Source organism: Dendropsophus ebraccatus, chromosome 3 (genome assembly GCF_027789765.1).
Source record: "Dendropsophus ebraccatus isolate aDenEbr1 chromosome 3, aDenEbr1.pat, whole genome shotgun sequence".
In the NCBI taxonomy this organism is placed as follows: domain Eukaryota; kingdom Metazoa; phylum Chordata; class Amphibia; order Anura; family Hylidae; genus Dendropsophus; species Dendropsophus ebraccatus.
This window is the reverse complement of record NC_091456.1, coordinates 153,164,455-153,180,520: the sequence shown is the minus strand read 5'-3', so window position 1 is coordinate 153,180,520 and position 16,066 is coordinate 153,164,455. Positions and strand designations below refer to the sequence as shown.

Sequence of the window (16,066 nt, the reverse complement as noted above, 5' to 3'; positions counted from 1 at the left end):
CATACCCCCTTCAGGTATATAGGGGGAGATTTATCAAACATGGTGTAAAGCGAAACTGGCTCAGTTGCCCCTAGAAACCAATCAGATTCCACCTTTCATTTTCCAAAGAGTCTGTGAGGAATGAAAAGTGGAATCTGATTGGTCGCTAGGAGCAACTGAGCCAGTTTCACTTTACACCATGTTTGATAAATCTCCCCCATAGAGAATGAGGAAATTTCCCATTTTGGATATTGGGGGTCATGGTTACAAAATAAATGACCACTTTGCATATGTTATGAGCTCTGCTGAAAAACTCGAGAATAATTCTGGACAAATATAAAAAAAAAAAAAAAAAAAAAAATCCATCTAATTTCAACACCCAACAGTTTAGAAACAAATAAAAATAACCTGTCAACTGCAGCATATCAAGTTAAAGGGGTACTCCGGAGGGAGGCGAAGGGAAATGTTTTTAAAGTGCGGCCCGGTTGTTGTGTACGGTGCTATGCTGAAGCGGGCCGAGTGGGGGGGGGGGGGGGAAAGAGATCCCCAAGCCTATTAGAATCAATGGAACCGCATCATAGAGGGGCAGGGGTTTCCTCCCACTGGGGGCGGGCCATGATAGACCAGCGTCATGTGCAAGAACTGGGCTACGGTTCAAAAGAAGGACCGTGGCACTGGCTTCCCCAGACCAGTGGCGTCCCATTTATATGCAACACTTAAAGTAAATGTACCTGATGGTACATTCGCTTTAAAAACATTTCCCCCTACCCTCCGGAGTACCCCTTTAACTCCCATAATTGATATGCTGTATTTGGCAGGTTGTTATTATTTGTTTCTATTCTGTTGGGTGTTAAAATTCAATGGATTTTAAAAAAAAGATTTGTCCAGAATTATTCTAGAGTTTCTCAGGAGAGCTCATAAAATTAGCTTTAAATCAACAGATTGTAAATTACTTCTATTTTTAAAAAATCTCAAGTCTTCTAGTACTTATCAGCTGCTGTAGGTCCTGCAGGAAGTGGTGTATTCTTTCCAGTCTGACACAGTGCTCTCTGCTGCCACCTTTGTCTGTGTGAGGAACTGTCCATAGCATTAGCAATCCCCATGGAAAACCTCTCCTGCTCTGGACAGTTCCTGTCAGGGACAGAGGTGGCGGCAGAGAGTACCATGTCAGACTGAAAAGAAAGGACCGGCAATATACATTTCCTTATCAAGTGTAAGCAAACTCTCTAATGCCTACCTGAATGTCCTATTATCTGTAGATGAGAGCAAACCTGTCTCTTATTGGAATCTAAGTCTAGATTTTAAATCCTATTCACATATCTATACAGGGTGTTCTCACGTGCATGTACAATGTTAATGGGAATTTCTGAATTGACATTTTCACCATTGCAGTTCAGCATAAGGCTACGTTCACACAGAGCAAAAGGAGCGGATTACGCAAGGAAATATTTCCGCCTGAAATCAACTGACGCTGAATTCCGAGCAGAATATAAGCAGAATGTAAGCAGAATCCCTGCGTATTCTGCTAGGAAAGTGTTCAGCTCGTAATCAGCTCTTGACAAATTCAGCGCGGAATACTCGAGGAATCCGCGCTGAATCCGCATGCATTCAGCGCTGAAATTCAGCGAGTATTTGGTGAGTAAACTAGACTATACCAGAACATATACTAGAATCCTCCTCCCCCCCCTTTTCCCCATTTCCGCGCTGATTCAGCGAGTAATTTCCGCTTGTATTACGCTTGTATTCCGCGCTGAATCCGCGCTGAATCCGCGCTGAAACAGAAAATCAGAGCCCCATTGATTTGTATAGGCTTCCGCTAGCGGAAGAATGAACATGTTCATTCTTCTGGCGGAAAGCGGATTATTTCGGTGCGGAAATTCCACTGTGTGAACTGCAGAGCAGAATTTCCATTCAACACAATGGAAATTAGCTCTGCACCTATTTTAACGGCTGAAATTTCAGCGCTGATTCAGCGCAGAAATTCAGCTGCTTTTGCTCAGTGGGAACGAGCCCTTATAGGGCAAGCACTGCCGGATATCAGATAAACTGCATAAATTAATGATAAGTACACGGGTGTGTCTCACAAACACTCATAGAAAGCTTAGCTGCTCCAGCAAGCAAAGGCAAAATCATTCCTATCCCACAATACAAGCAGCGTTAATCCTTTCTGATGAGATCTATATTTTGTAATAAGCATATAATGGGGAACTGTTATATAAGCATTTACGATACAATAGAAGGCTTGATTCACCCACAAAGCTGTATACAGAAACGGCAGACTTCTACTAAAAGAGGCATCTGTGCCTGGTTATTGCCATAATATTCAGTAAATGTTATGATTCGTTTTGTTTTAGTAATCTAGAAGGAAAAAAAAAAATGTAAATTCAAGTCTATGTTTCAAGGGACAAATCCAGAAAAAAAAGTAATTAGATGAAGTTATGGCCTAAAGAGGTTGGAAAACGCCATCGAAAATTATAATTTTCCAGCAGGCAGAACAGGGAGGATTATTATAAACAAGCTCTACTTACCTCTCCTGGTGCCTCCACAGCGCTGCCTTACAGCTACAGGACTCCCACCAGACTCCTGGACCTGCCTCTGCAGCAACGTCACGTTGCAGGGCTGGTTCTCTCCTCTCCCTGCTTACTCATTCCCCGGGCCCCTCCCCTCTCCAGAGGTTATAATGGACATAACAGAAAAAAGCTCCTTTGCCTAGTAAAACCTATTACAGAGTTACTTATAATTGCTTGTACTATAGATTTCTGCGCAGTCATTTGAAATTACATTTACACTTTAAGGCTTTTAAGTTGTTTATATATGATTATACCTTTCTGACACCAGTTAAAGGAGAAGTCCGGCCAGACCTATTTTTTTCGAAAGTGCTAAAGGGGGAAGGATAAAAGAAATGACATAACCTCTCCCGCTCCAGCGCTGGTGGCTGCATACCACTGCTCAGGACCCTTGCCGCTTCCTTGTCTGAGCGGGGAACCAGGTCGTGACGTGTGAGGTACACTCAGCCAGTCAGGGGCCGAGGCAGGAACCCACTATGGCTGCTGACTGGCTGAGAGGACCTCACAAGTCATAACCCCTGTCCCTTCTCAGACCAGGAGGCGGCTGGGGACCCGAGCGGTGGTATGCAGCCACCAGCACTGGAGCTGGAGAGGTGAGAGCATGTTATTTCTTTTATTCTCCTCAACACTTGCTAAAAAAATGGGTCTGGCTGGACTTCTCCTTTAACTTGAAAACCTTTTTTCCCTGCCGGAGTACCCCTTTAATTCCCCGTAAATAAGAGGCAATCTGTAAGATTGTCACTAGTATTCAGGCACAGGTTGGCCTGGGCTCTTATTCTGATCACCAGATGTGGGGTCAGGAAATAATTTGTTCCCCAGGGTGAGAAATTGTCTTGGGATTGTTTTTCTCTTCCTTTAGATCAATATTGCAGAATAAAAGGATGAGCTGGATGGACGCATGTCTTTTTTCAGCATTATATACTATTATATACTTTTTACTATGATTCACTTCAGATATTTAGACCAATGGGGCTGTGGAGAAGGGGTATGTAATAGAGGGCTGTTAGAAATAAGACCCTTCTAATCCCTACAAATAGGCTTTACCTCATTGCTCTCTGAACATCCTGCGCTGCCCACACCCAGAAATATCCATTATTCATAAATTTATAATGACAGCACGAACTTTGGTAAGACAGGGTGCCTAATAGGAAAGGGAAAAAAAAAAACACTTGACAAGATGCCAGAGCAATGCTTAGTAAAACAAGCTCGGGGAGCAGGCCAAGAACAGCCATGAAGTGTATGAGTAAGCAGCCTACGCTCCATTCAATCTTCATTCAGGAAATGCATGCATTGCTTTGTTGAAATCAGAAGCCTCTACCTGGCATTTGGATAAGATTACACGGAGGTAATGCTCTGCATTGATTTACAGTCCCAATTTGTTTGTTTTTTCCCCCTATTGTTACTAGGTAGGCAGCATCATAGACACAGCTCTGCAATAAAATACATTTTGGAAATCTCGGCTGGTTTACACCTTACAATTATATCCCAATTAGACCGGCAACCCAATTATTTATAATGGAGACAAATCGACAGCGCGGCCCATTTATTTACTAGGAAGGCAACAAGTATTACAGGAATCATTACTCCTATTGCAGCAAGATAAAAACCTGCTATTCTCTATCCAGGATCTTCCTGATCACGACAATTTATTATTTCTTCAGTGCATCTAAAATCAAAAGTTGAAGAAATTGAAAATATTTTTGCATGAAAATATTCTATTGTTTTCTGTTTACAGCTCCAGACCCAGGAATCTCCATGGTTACAGACTACAAACAAACCCCATGTAGTCAGACCATCCCGCCCTCTAATCGTCCCCTACTTCTTACTAATCTATCATATGCGTGTTAGGGCCTATTCACATCACTTTTTGGTGTATGATTGGGGGTACATGTTGTTCTAGGAACATTTGTTTCCAAAAACGGACCCGTGCAAAAGAGCCCTAAAGTAGTAGTCATCTCGGGCAGTAGTCCTTAATGGCTTCTCACCCCCCCGACCAATCTTGATTGATAGATCTCTCCCTGTTTGGGTATAGGGAGAGATCTAACAATCCAGACTAATGGGGCAAAGAGAAGCCGGGGGACACCGTCTTGATGAGTTGTGGCTCAGGCAGCTTGAAAGTGAAGAGGGGTTAAACTTTAAAGAGACTGTCAGTATTTTTATGCTGTACTATCTCAGGGTAGCATAAACTAGTGAAAGAAGCTGAGCAGGATGATGTAACATTTACATTGTTCTGTGCAGCTGATCCAGAGATATCCTCCTGAATAACATGGATAATAGTAGTCCTGGATATTTATGAGAAGCATAAAACTCCGCCCACCAGCTGCTGATTGGCAGTTTTCTATCCATGCTGTGTATAGGCATTTAACTGTCAATCAGCAGCTGGAGGGCGGGGGGGGAAGGGTGTAACAAGAATCCTATTCTCCTGCATATTAGGAGAACAGCTAAACAGAATGATGGAAGTAATATACTGATCTGTTCAGCATTTCTGTCACTAGTTTATGCTGCCCTCGTTTAAGCCGGCATAAACCTAGTGACAGATTCCCTTTAAGATTTGACGCCTGAGAAATAGCCTGGGTGTCCCCTGCTGTAGGAGGAGATAGTTACAGTAATATAGTGTCCATAAACTACTGGTGGTCCTATACACTGATCTACAGAAAGCCTTGGAATGGATAAGCATCAAGGACAGCTACCATGGGAGTGTTAACACAATTCATAGCAACAAGAAGAGGGTCATGTGCACCAGTACAAGAGCCCTCCTAACATCAAACCATACAGACCCTTTAACACGCCATACCCTACCGTGCCCATGTGATTGCATTCAGTTATGCCTTAAAATCCTATGGAACTTTGTCATGCATTATCTTACGCCAATGAATAAGGACCCTTCTGACTTCCTTCCTATCTGGAGGTGACAGGCATCTCTCTTCTTACAGCTGCTGGTGTTATCTTCTCATGATTTCTGGGATAGATTGCACTTACTAATGGAATCCGGCTTCTAAATGTGCATTTTGGCCATATGTGATGTGATTAACGGCTTGTTTGTTGGGCATATTGTGAGTGACAATGTGCTGAATGTGAAATAAACACCATGCATTACCTAACACAAAGAGCTCTTAATGGCCGAGCGCTGAGCAGTAATTCTATTATTTTATCTATCATAATCAGTATTGGAAGGGGTGGCGGGCCATTTATTTTCCAGGGTATTAGTCAGAATGTTGCAGATACATTTATGTCATTCGAAATCCTTACCGTTTCTTTCCTGCATGAAAGTAATGGTACCTGTCACTCTGGGAGAGCGGGCCAAACCCCTGGATAGAGCCCCCTATATTTACCCCCTCATGCTGATCCTGCTCCCGATGCCGGTTCTATCGCTGGGGTATCGCCATCGCTCCTCTGCCCGCTCATTATGCAAATAAGCAAAGATGTGTCCGATGCCCATAGAAATCACTCCTCCGGTGGTTTCCTATGGGCATCGGACTCATCTCTGTTCATTTGCATAATCAGCATGCAGAGGAGCGATTTCCCAGCGATGGAACCGGCATGGGGAGCAGGATTGGCAGGAAGGGGTGGGGTGGGGTGGGTTTGGCCCACTCTCTGAGGGTGACAGGTTCCAGATACCATTACTTTCATGCAGGGAAGAAACTCCAAGGGAGCACCTGCAATTTCCCGGTGACAGGATCAGCATCAGGAGCAAGTCGGCAGGAGGGGGCTCTATCTAGGGGTGGGGTGGGGTGGGTTCGTCCCGCTCTCCCAGGGTGAAAGGTTTCCTTTAAGATCTCTGTTTGCAGAAACTTCATTGCTTACTTCCTGGTCATGGCCCATATTAATAAAATGTCCCGACCTAAGTGGCAGAAAATGTCAGAAAGTCAGAAACTGATCATCTGTAGATGAAGAGATATATTGCATTTCCTTTTGGTATTTAAACACCAATCTCATTGGTTGTAGCAATGGAGGCTAGGAAGGTGGCACAATGTTAGTTTTCAGGGACATATAAGTACTGAGTACTAAGTAAGACCTTATTCAGCTACATGGAATCTCCATTCCAGATTCCAGTAAAAATAGTGACGCTATTGGTGCTATTTTATCTGATACCATGCTGGGCACTATAGTGGAAACTAAACAGACCCCATTAAAGAAAAGGGAGCCCATTAGGCACAGCTGGTATCCAGAACAGCTATTTTTCATTTTTTTTAACCCTTAAAGTGACTCTGTACCCACAATCTGACCCCCCCCCCCCCAAACCACTTGTACCTGCAGATAGTTGCTTTTAATCCAAGATCTGTCGTGGGGTTCGCTCGGCAGGTGATGCAGTTACTGTCCTAAAAAAAACAACTTTTAAACTTGCAGCCCCTTGTCAAATTGGTGTGGCCTGGCGTGTCCATGCCCTAGGCTTGTGACGCCCCTCAGTCCCTCCTCCCCGCTCTCCTCATTATTAGAAAAACCCCATGGCAGGATTTTTCCAATTCATCACCTGTCTGAACACTGCACATGTGCCTTAAGGATCCAGAACATGTGCAGTGTTCAGACAAGTGATAATTTGGAGAGAGCCAGCCCAGGGGTGTTTCTAATGGTGAAGTGGGCGGGAAGGAGGGAGCAGGCCTAGGGCATAGACACTCTAGGCCACACCAATTTGAGTTTTTAGGACAATCTGCCGAACGGAGCCCAGGACAGATCATGGATTAAAAGAATCTATCTGAAGGTACAAGTGGTTTGAGGGGGCAGATTGTGGGTACAGTCTCGCTTTAAAGGAGATGGGCTCCACAGGCTTTTTCTGCAACCCATCGGCTGAGGTGAACAAAGCAGCAAGCTGGGGAGTGAAGAGTTAAGCTGTGCGCTTCTGCAGGCTGTATCTAGTGATCAGTGGGTCTTGACCACCAACACCAAAAATTTTGACTAAAGTATTTTTTAAAGTGGCGGTAATGCTTTAAAGGAGCCAGGGTATAATAATATGCATCCACTCATCATTACAATAAACAGTGTACCTACTTTTGGTTTTGTAGTAAAATGATTGGCCTTCAATACAGCAGCACCAGCTCATATACTACAGTTGCATTGGTTTGAATGGTTTCCCATCAAGGTTTATTCATGGAGAACTTCACTGATGATGGACGGGAGTCGGATAATGCCAGGGTACCAGGCCTTAACACCACCGATATTCTGCCGCTGTCCGTAATGCAAAGGAAGTTAGCAATAAATAATGCAAAGAGTGATAAGCAAAAGAACGTGTCTGCTAAAAAGGAGAAAAAGTCACGGCGAATGCTCTTAGTTATTCTTAACATTCATTCACAATCTGAGCTCCTTATAATAGAGTTACCATTAATATGAGCCCTATACTGTGGATTACTAAATAATAAGGCATACGCCATCATGTTCACATGACCATTCTGGGTTACGTAGTCAAGTGGGTGGTCCTACTCACTGACTGACAGCCAACTGTGTATAAGTATGCATAGAAGAGCTGCCAGTCACTGAATAGGACCGCCCACTTCACTAATGCCAAAATGAGCCTAGACTTACCTTATTTCCAGCATATAAGGAGGCTGGGCGTATAAGACGACCCCTGACTTTTAAGAAGATTGTCAGGGGTTGTCTTATATGCTGGAAAATGTTAACCCCTGCAGCAGGGCTGCAGTCAGGCAGGGGTTAACTGCAGCTAAATAAAAAACAAACAGTTAACTCACCTGGGGAAATACCGGAACCCTCTGTCATTCTTCCGAAGCTCTACCGGCATCCAGGTGTCTCTAAGCTTCTCCGACGAGACGCTTGCACCAGGAAGCGCACAGAGGTCAGGAACGGGCCCCAGGTGAGCTAACTGGGTTTTTTTTTTGGTTTTTTTTTTTTTTATAGTGGTCGGCCCATACGGTGGGGATACAGCATTTTTTTAGCTCCCCCACCGCATGGGGCAACCATACCTGGCTTATAAGACAACCCCCGACTTCTAAGAAGATTTTTCAGGGTTAAAAAGTGTTATACGCCAGAAAGTGATAAAATGGCAACTTTTCTTGGAATTTTTTCCATAAAATGACACATGAATCTGCTCCCCCTACTCTGTAACATAATGCTTGTGAATTGGATTGCTTTTTCAAAGTAACAGGTTCCCTTTAAATTTCTTGCCTCCCGATAGATATGGATTGCATCACTAGGACTAGGGAGTTTTTCTGGATACATTATGGTCAATGGTGGGCTAGTGTGTTGTGTTGCAGTGCAGTGCGGACATGGACAGGGGCTGTCATCCTGACAATTTCCTAGTCAGTCACTTACACTAATAGTATAAATCACGATGATATCGTACAGTATTATATGTGGCTGCAATATAATGGATGAGAATCTATTAATTGTTAAAGGGGTTATCCAGTGCTACAAAAACATGGCCTCTTTTTCCCCTCTCTTGTCTCCAGATTGGGTGGGGTTTGGAACGCAGTTCCATTGAAGTAAATGGAGCTTAATTGCAAACCACACCTGAACTGGAAACAAGAGAGGGGGAAAGTGGCCATGTTTTTGTAGCGCTGGATAACCCCTTTAATGCAACCTACATACCTACAAGGTTATGCGGCCATAGGGTCCATTCATTAATAGCCATACTTATAAAAAGCTGAAACACGTTGCACTAATAAAGATAAGTGGAAGTCATCTTCATCATGGTTATCTTTCTTCTGAAAAAGTAGAGTATGGGAGTATTCAGCCATCACTCAGACAGAGGAAACCATTGTAACAGGAGCCAACGCTAAGGAACAAAAGGAACCGCTGAACTGGGTTGTTGACTTTAACGATAGCCCCTGCCTAACAGGGAAAAGGTCAGAGTGTAGGATGGGGAAGCCTCGTGTAACCTTATTCGTTTGCATACAGAAGAAAATGTATCATGATCCAGGATGTATTATATTTAAAGGGGTAGTTCACCCAAAAAATGTTTTTCTTTGAAATGAACTGTTGCCAGAGATGCGCAATTTACATCTGTTTAAAAAAAATTGCGTCTTCATCATTTGTGTTCATTAACTTTATTCTGATGGGTATGTTATTATTTTGACAAAAAGATAGTAAAGAAAGGACAATCCCTTTAAGGAGGCTATTCACATGAAATAGTGATGTCAGACATCCTTCATACACATTACACTAGCAAGTTTGGACATAAGATGTATGACTAGCTTAAAGGGATTGTCCAGCGAAAATCCTTTTCTTTCAAGTCAACTGGTTTCAGAAAGTTATTTAGATCTGTAATTTACTTCTATTTAAAAAAAAATATTACGTTTTCACATACTTATCAGCTGCTGTATGTCCTGCAGGAAATGTTTTTCTTTTCAGTCTGACACATTGCTCTCTGCTGACATCTCTGGCCGACACAGGAACTGTCCAGAGCAGGACAGGTTTTCTATGGGGATTTGCTACTGCTCTGGACAGTTCCTGTCTCAGCCAGAGATGTCAGCAGAGAGCATTGTGTGAGACTGGAAAGAAAAACACCATTTCCTGCAGGACATACAGCAGCTGATAAGTATGGGAAAATGTGAAATTCGTAAATAGAAGTTAATTACAAATCTCTATAACTTTCTGAAACCAGTTGATTTAAAAGAAAACGTTTTTTACCTGTAACGTTATATATAACTGCACAATAATAAGCAGACAGAACACAGTCCTATGGTATTATGTCATACCGTCACTACAACAATAAAGCTATCTACAGATTGATCGTCCCAAACGACAAATCTCCAAGCTACCAATGCGGTTACTTAATAACTGGCTGATAGAAATCCAGATGTAAACATTTAATAGATAATAAGGCTTTGTTGATCAGATTTAGATTAGCCCGCCTCAACCTTTCCCCGGCTAATCGCTGCAGGAATTATTCAAGGTAATGATCTTGAACAAAAGCGCCTCTCAGCCATCCAGCCCCGTACAAACTGTTCAAATTAGTCACAAGCCACAAATATTAGGACGTTATGCAAAGGTCAAATCACATATGTGGACCCTGCATGTTTCAAAAACTCCAGTATGCAATTCTAACCTCTCCGGAGCAACCCCAACTTAACCATTCACTGCCAGAGGGGAGGAAGTAGGCTGGGGGATGTAATCCAATCTGCTGCTGCAAACCACATGTCATTGCACACATCAATTGTTACAATTACAGCCGTAATTAGCCTCGGAATAAACTGCAAGAGTGGCAGCAACGCCATGCCAGCCCCAGCCTGCCATGCCAGCCCCTAGTGCCCGGTGCGAACGCACACATAAGTGGGCATCGCAACCCAAGTTTTCCAGGGGTTAATTTTTTCCTGACTCCCTTTCAGAGCGGAATCAGCACAAGGCTCCCCTTTCTCCTTGCAGGAGCTGGAAACCTGATCTCAGCCTGACTCTCAGCAAACACCAGGAAAGGAATTGGGGGGGGGGAGACATCTGGATCATTACACACCATATACCTAACAAGGAGGACTTAACTCTTACTTGCCTGCATACCATAAAAGGGAAGAAAGATAAGACGTAGGTGCGCATGAAAGAGACCTCAGGCCGGATAGCCGATCGGATCAGTCGGATAATGATTGGAGTGAATAGTTCTGATCATTATACGTGTAGGATAGGTCGCCGCCAGCTGAGACTGAAGAGGAAATCACTATGAGAGTAAGGACCCTATTCCACCGGACAATAATAGTTAAAAAAATCGTGAAAAACTAAACGATAATTTTTCGTGTTATAGCAGGCAACGAGAAATCGTTAGTTAAATTTGGACCGGTTTTTATCGTCGATCATTTACAAATTGTTCGGTGTAATAAGACGTCGGCGGCCGTTCACAGTAGGGATAATAGGACGGCCGCGAGAACGATTACGAGTAATGATCATCGTTCCGTGTAATTGGGCAAACGATTTCAGGTCGTTCAAGATCGGTTATTGTTAATCGACGAAAAATCGCTTAGTGGAATAGGACCCTAACTGAGCCAAAAGCCTGATGAAGGAAAACACAACTTAATCTAAGTACTATGGGGGAGATCTATCAAACATGGTGCAAAGTGAAACTGGCTCAGTTGCCCCTAGCAACCAATCAGATTCCACCTTTCATTTTCCAAAGAGTCTGTGAGGAATGAAAGGTGGAATCTGATTGGTTGTTAGGGGTAACTGAGCCAGTTTCACTTTACACCATGTTTGATAAATCTCCCCCTATATTACTTTAATACATAATAAACATGTGCACAATAGAGGAAATAAATAACATGTAGGTACAAGTATATACAGAGACAACATGGCCTCCTGTAAGGAGGTTTATCCTGATGCAATGCCACCTTGGGGACATCACAGATGCTTCCCAGTACAAGTCTCATCGGGGACTATTTACCAGCTGTGCAAGTCAATGGTCCCAGACTTCCCCACCTCCTCCAATCCGCAGCACAAAGGACCCAGATGCACAGACACCACAATAATCATACGCCCCACACTCCAGCAGCATGGCGCACACGTATCAATGCATGGTCTCACAATAAGTGCCAAGATGCCACCTCCTGAGCCACCTACAGGCACTTCACAGCAGAGTGTAATGTGATAGAGCCTCTAGTGTCACACGCCATTGTCACTATGTTTGCACACTTGACTGACAGGCCGGACAGTGTAACCTTCACACACAGGAGACACTTCCATGCCAGGAAAATGCCATTGACTTGCTATAAATCTCACGTATCTGCCACAATCTATTCTGATTCCTTTCCTTAAAAGGGGTAGCTCAAAAAAAAATAAAAAAAAAATGAAATCTTTCAAATCCCCTGGTCCCAGTAAGTGCCAGCGATTTGTAATACACTTCTATTAAAAAATACCAAGCCTTCCAGTACTTATTATCTGCTGTATGCCCTGCAGGAAGTGGTATTAGGTGGTAGTCTGGAGAGCAGGAGAGGTTTTCTATGGGGATTTGCTACTGCTCTGGACAGAGAGCACTGTGTCAGACTGGAAAGAATACACCATTTCCTGCAGGACATACAGCAGCTGATAAGTACTGGAAGACTTGAGATTTTTTTTTTATAGAAGTAAATTACAAATCTCTGCCACTTGCTGAGACCAGTTGATTTGAAAGAAAGAAAAAATTGGTGAACAACCCCTTTAAGGTGGTAATTGTTAGCAGCTCTTCTTTCTGTTCTGAACAAAAAACAACTGTCCGTTATAAAATAAATTTCCATATGTAATCCAGGATTTATTAGATCAGCAATGATACAAATCCCAAACAATGTCATGTAAAAATACGATAGATACAATGTTCTCATAGATACCTGTGTATGTGGTTTCAAGGAAGAACAATGCTATGGTCAGGATGGTCGACTAAGAAAATCCCTGTCTATGGCCAAGACTGGATCTACATTATAGAGTCCATCTTGACCCCATGCCATTCGATAATGTGACACGTCCCTGGTAAGTATTGTTGATGCCTTGGCTATTCTTATGACAATCGACTTTTGAGCAATTCTTTACCTTCTTAAGGGATGAGGCTATCCTGGCCCTGAAGCGGGTGACGCTGCTGCTCTGTATATAACCTCACATGTTGTGCACGCTGGCACTTCATCAATATATAATCAGGATAAAAGGGGAAGTGGTCAATAGAGGCCTGAAGTGGAGAGGCCGGACGTGACTGGTGGAGGAGACACCATCCTCAGCTACTGACCGACAACTCACTGAATGTCAGTCTGTGGGAGGACTGGAGGACCACACAGCATCTCCCAGCATCCCACGGCTGAGCAATGGGTCACTTCTGCTAGATCATGTCTTCTGCTCTAAGGGTGCCTTTACAGAGAGAGATTTATCTGACAGATTTTTGAAGCCAAAGCCAGGAATGGATTTGAAAAGAGGAGAAATCTCAGTCTTTCCTTTATGACTTTATAAATCTCTCCGTGTAAAGTAACAGATGCTTCAATATATGTCTAGAGACCTATAATACTGATCCCCCCCAACTATCAGGTTCTTTGTGTCACTACCATATCCATGACTGGTCAGGTCATAGGCGTCCGCCACTGGTCAGGTCATAGGCGTCCGCCACTGGTCAGGTCATAGGCGTCCGCCACCGGTCAGGTCATAGGCGTCCGCCACCGGTCAGGTCATAGGCGTCCGCCACCGGTCAGGTCATAGGCGTCCGCCACCGGTCAGGTCATAGGCGTCCGCCACCGGTCAGGCCATAGTTGCCGGTAACTGGTCAGGTCATAGTCGTCCACCACTGGTCAGGTCATAGGCGTCCGCCACTGGTCAGGTCATAGGCGTCCGCCACCGGTCAGGTCATAGGCGTCCGCCACCGGTCAGGTCATAGGCGTCCACCACCGGTCAGGCCATAGTTGCCGGTAACTGGTCAGGTCATAGTCGTCCACCACTGGTCAGCTCACAATCACAAAGGAGTTTAGATACAGTTAAACACATTATCCAGACAACGTACATTTGTCTACAGGTCCCATCACAGGGACTATGCTCAATATGGATCCATCTTATCAGTGTGGCTCCAGAACTAGAATTTTAGCTTAATATATAGACGACCTTATCTTCCTGCTAGCATATTCCATAGTGACCCGGACATACTATAGGCACCATGGACATATTAACAGATACAAGGGCACATTAGAGTTGTCAGACAGGATAAGGTCAAATTCTGGTACTATGGGTAATAACATTGTTAGGAAGGAACAGTATGGATATAACCTGATACCAGCACCAAGTGCATGATAACAATATGTAAGGTTTTATAGAAATTTGCCTCTGTTATCACACACATAGAAACAAATTACAGGCTTTATTAGTGGGAATGACCTGGTTCTGGTACCATAGATGCAACAACAATGCAGAGAGCTTATCACTGGTATTATCTGGTTCTGGTACCATAGATGCAACAACAATGCAGATAGCTTATCACTGGTATTATCTGGTTCTGGTAACAAGGACATCACTTATAGGGTCCATAATGATGTTATCCAGTTCTAGGGCCATGGGCATAGTAACTGTTTAAAGGGATGATCACTGTCATGTTCTGATACCATACATATACCACCAATTTAGAGGGATTATCACTGTCATATTCTGATACCATACATATACCACCAATTTAGAGGGATGATCAATGTCACGGTCCAGTACCATACATATAGAGGGATGATCACTTATGTTCCAGTAATCGTTTAGAGGGATACCACTGTCATGTTCCAGTACCATACATATAATAATTTAGAGGGATACCACTGTCATGTTCCGGTACCATACATATAATAATTTAGAGAGATGATCACTCATGTTCCGGTACCATACATATAATAACTTAGAGGGATGATGACAGCCATGTTCCGGTACCATACATATAATAACTTGGAGGGATGATGACAGCCATGTTCCGGTACCATACATATAATAACTTGGAGGGATGATGACAGTCATGTTCCGGTACCATACATATAATAACTTGGAGGGATGATGACAGTCATGTTCCGGTACCATACATATAATAACTTGGAGGGATGATGACAGTCATGTTCCGGTACCATACATATAATAACTTGGAGGGATGATGACAGCCATGTTCCGGTACCATACATATAATAACTTGGAGGGATGATGACAGTCATGTTCCGGTACCATACATATAATAACTTGGAGGGATGATGACAGCCATGTTCCGGTACCATACATATAATAACTTGGAGGGATGATGACAGTCATGTTCTGGTACCATACATATAATAACTTGGAGGGATGATCACTGTCATGTTCCGGTACCATACATATAATAACTTGGAGGGATGATCACTGTCATGTTCCTTGACACTAGGAGGATAACTCCATCCACCACAGACACGTTACAGTCCCCCCAATGGGAGAGCAGCGCTTACCTGTGTCCCCGCAGAGGGCCAGCAGCAGCAGCAGGAGGTGCAGGGGCCCCAGAGTGCGGTCAGCCCCGGGGCAGGAGAGTGCGGCCCTTCTCCCCATACCCATCCATCCAGGTCGCGGTGCCGGGCTCGGGGGCACAGCAGCGGGACGGCAGCGCTCACTGGTCCGGACGGTGATGCCGGGAGCCGGGCACAGACGCTTCCTTTTCTTCCTTAACGATCGCGGGAAAGTTTCCAGGAAACACAAAAAAGGACGAAGACAAAACAGAGAGCAGAGAGGAGGAGAGTTATACCGGGAGCGGAGGAGAGGTACACCGGGAGCGGACGGGACCGCGGAGCGAGCACTACGGGGGGATAGATCCTGGGGAGACGTCTACACTGCGAGCAGGACAGGGACAAGGAGGAGGCGGGGAGGACTGGGCGTCTCCTCACAGCGCACCGCTCCCTCCTCCTCCTCCCGCTGACAGCCGCACCGCTCCCGCCCTGCACTCACCCCAGCACTGGGCGGCCCGAGCGGCTGGGGCCCGGGGAGGAGGGAGCGACCCACACCGGACGGCACGGGATCCTACACAGCTCTGCTACACTGTACCGGCTCATATATAATGCACCGGGTCATATATACTGCTCCTCTACTCTGTACCGGGTCATATATACTACACCGGGTCATATATACTGCAGTGCTACACTGTACCGGGTTATATATAC

The 16,066-nt window shown here is 44.3% G+C and overlaps 1 protein-coding gene across 2 annotated transcripts in view; it reads right to left on the bottom strand.

The window, feature by feature from the left end:
* The window catches only part of RGMB (repulsive guidance molecule BMP co-receptor b), a 41,487-nt gene extending 25,660 nt beyond the window's left edge, over positions 1–15,827 (bottom strand). The window contains exon 1 of one of the 2 annotated variants that reach the window (XM_069962960.1): positions 15,365–15,827. In XM_069962960.1, coding sequence (XP_069819061.1) covers positions 15,365–15,467 — 103 coding nt within the window. In that variant the 5' untranslated portion in view covers positions 15,468–15,827. Of the gene's footprint in view, positions 1–7,532; positions 7,690–15,364 lie in introns of those variants that run through there. The other variant, XM_069962961.1, reaches the window with a different exon arrangement.
* Positions 15,828–16,066: the final 239 nt, after the last annotated feature.